Here is a 2,538-nt window from a genome sequence, read left to right as displayed (position 1 = left end):
CAAGTTAGTGGTTTCTAGATTAATAGATAGCATTTTGAGGCTGACATCATTTTACTACTGCAAGTTGAAATGGTCAGCATGACCACCAGAATCATTGAAAGCATTTAGATTGGTAAAGAAAGACAGCTTGACAGTTATTTCCAAACATATACAATATGATGACCATTCCATTCCATTATTTTCTGAAGTTAAATATTGCTCTAAATAAGTATCAAATAAATTAGTATTAAAATTTTAAAAATCCTGAAACTAGTGGCTGCAAACCTAAGGGTTATAACCCCCAATATTGCCATGAGAAGCTTTTAGGTGAGTAGTAGTAGGCTGCTTTAAATTATATGTATACAAATGATTTTGAAAATGTGAATTAAAAACACTTGTATTACAGAGTTTTTTTTCTAATCATATTCAGGAGTGATGTGAGAGTAGTCTAGTAAAATAGTTACACTTGCTTAGTGACAGCTTCTTTTCTTCTCTTCTTTGAAACCTATTAAAAAATATAATAATTATGATTGCCAACCTGATATTTGGTAGAATATGAAAGGGGGCTAAGAAGATATTGAAAAATTCCTCTATAGAGAATGGAGTGAAAAGGTTAAGAAACACTGCCCTAAACAATAATTCTAAAATTCATCCAGGTTTCTTTTTTATGTCTTACTTGTACTCAAGCCAGCAGTATTAGTGTTTAAGCTTGAGTGATTGGCTTCAGTGATTTCACTTTTTAGGTGCACATTTTTTGTAGGTGCCTAACAGCAAGTTGAAGGTGATGTTTATCAGTTTTGCTTCCTCACAGGACTTCCTCACAGGACTTCCTTTCAAATAATGATGCAATAAACTAGTAACTGATTGACTTAGATCACTGTTTCAACTCTCATGCTACTCCTATCTTGCCACTTCCCTAGATTTTTATCATGTTGTTACTGAATTTTCTTAAGAGTTTTTACAAAGATATGAAAATAACCTAAGCAAATGATGTTTTTAAATGCAGGTGTTATGAATGAATTGTATATTGACCATACTTTTTAAGCTAAAGACTGAAATTATTTTCTTTTCTTTCCATACAGCTTAATGAATCAAATCACAAAAAGGCTCAAGAATGTGATGACAGTATGAAGTTGTCATCAGCAGCCACACTACTGCCTAATGGTACAAACATTCACCTGGATTAGTTTCATATGAGAAGATTAGTCATTGTTTTATTCTATGGTGTGTAAGCCTTGAAAAATGTGTTACTGCAAAGAACCATTACATTGTACAAAATATATTTGTGTGGTGTTCATTTGCTTCAGAAACTAGTATCTGTATTCATTTGCATACTTGCTAAGTTTTTTTTTTCTAGAATAAAAGTTTGGTTATGATGACCAATTTATACCATTTTTTGTAATTGCCAGTCTTATAAAGGAGCAAAACTGATAACAGTTTTAGCTTTTAAAGTTGACTTTTCTGTTTAAAACATACTAAAATGGTATGTATACTTTCAATATAACAAACTAGAATCCTATAGTATGTAATACTAAATTAGTGGTGATTTAGTGTGGTTACCAAGTTACCAGTGAATGCCTTGAAAAAAATAGGTGGTGGTTATGTCTCAGGTAATCCTTCTTTGTATATGTGTCAGAGGTCAAATGCTCTAAACTTTGTATACTAGAAATGCACAATATTAATGTGACTCTTCTGTGAATTGCTTGTGAAAGTAAAAGTGGATAAAACATAGAAAGAATTATGCCCAATATATAATTTGATATTAATTTTGTGTCAGATTTTGAGAATGCTTAGTCTTGATCATCAGATTACATGCTTAATTTGCCTCTCTTTTGTAATTAAGAATCTGATTATTTAATGAGAAATGTTTGAGTTGTTCTCCATTTATTCACACCAAGGATTCTAGCAGTCTATATTTGTACTTTTTTCTATTTACTAATGGTGAAATGAAGAAAAAATAGTAGGATTTAGAGGGCATGTTAAAGAAATGTTAAACATACTCATTTTCTGATCAGTGTCAAGTTTATGAAATATAGCATGTGTATTATTTCTTAGTTTTATAGCAAACGTGATCCAAACAGTTACAAATGATAACAAACATAGAGGATAATAGGTACTAAAGTGTTTTATAAGTTAGATATAAATTATATAGTTTTGGAACTGATTAAACTGATGAAGCAGCATACAGGCTGTTTCTTGATTTTTTTGTTGTCACTGATATGAATATTAAATTCTTGTAGCAATTTATAGTTTTGTGAAACACATGACAGTTACTGACTCATAACATTATGAGATAATTGCTAAATAGCTTCATAGGGTCCATTTATAGTTTTGTCAATAAATGATAAAAATGGGTTTATCAAGCTTATCCAGTAAGTTGTTTGCTGCCACTGGCGCTCTATGTTTGGTCACATGTGTTTATGTAACTAATATTTGTCAGAAAATAATGGAATAATAAGTAGATATCAGTTGAAAATCTTGGTCTTGACTACAGGTATAATGTGGTGTGTTAAGATTAATGTGTTTTTGTTCCAAATAACAGTATCACATTGAAGAGCC

At 30.8% G+C, this 2,538-nt stretch overlaps 1 protein-coding gene across 1 annotated transcript in view; it reads left to right on the top strand.

Moving 5' to 3' along the window:
• The window catches only part of LOC119591962 (TLC domain-containing protein 2-like), a gene marked incomplete in the record, with an annotated part of 36,123 nt that extends 33,591 nt beyond the window's left edge, over positions 1 to 2,532 (top strand). Inside the window, 1 exon segment of the mRNA XM_037940716.1 lies at positions 1,065 to 2,532. Within this exon segment, the coding sequence (XP_037796644.1) occupies positions 1,065 to 1,166 (102 nt within the window).
• Between the last annotated feature and the right edge of the window lie 6 nt (positions 2,533 to 2,538).

Source organism: Penaeus monodon, chromosome 29, assembly GCF_015228065.2.
Source record: "Penaeus monodon isolate SGIC_2016 chromosome 29, NSTDA_Pmon_1, whole genome shotgun sequence".
Lineage (NCBI taxonomy): Eukaryota > Metazoa > Arthropoda > Malacostraca > Decapoda > Penaeidae > Penaeus > Penaeus monodon.
This window is presented reverse-complemented; position numbering and strand designations above follow the sequence as displayed.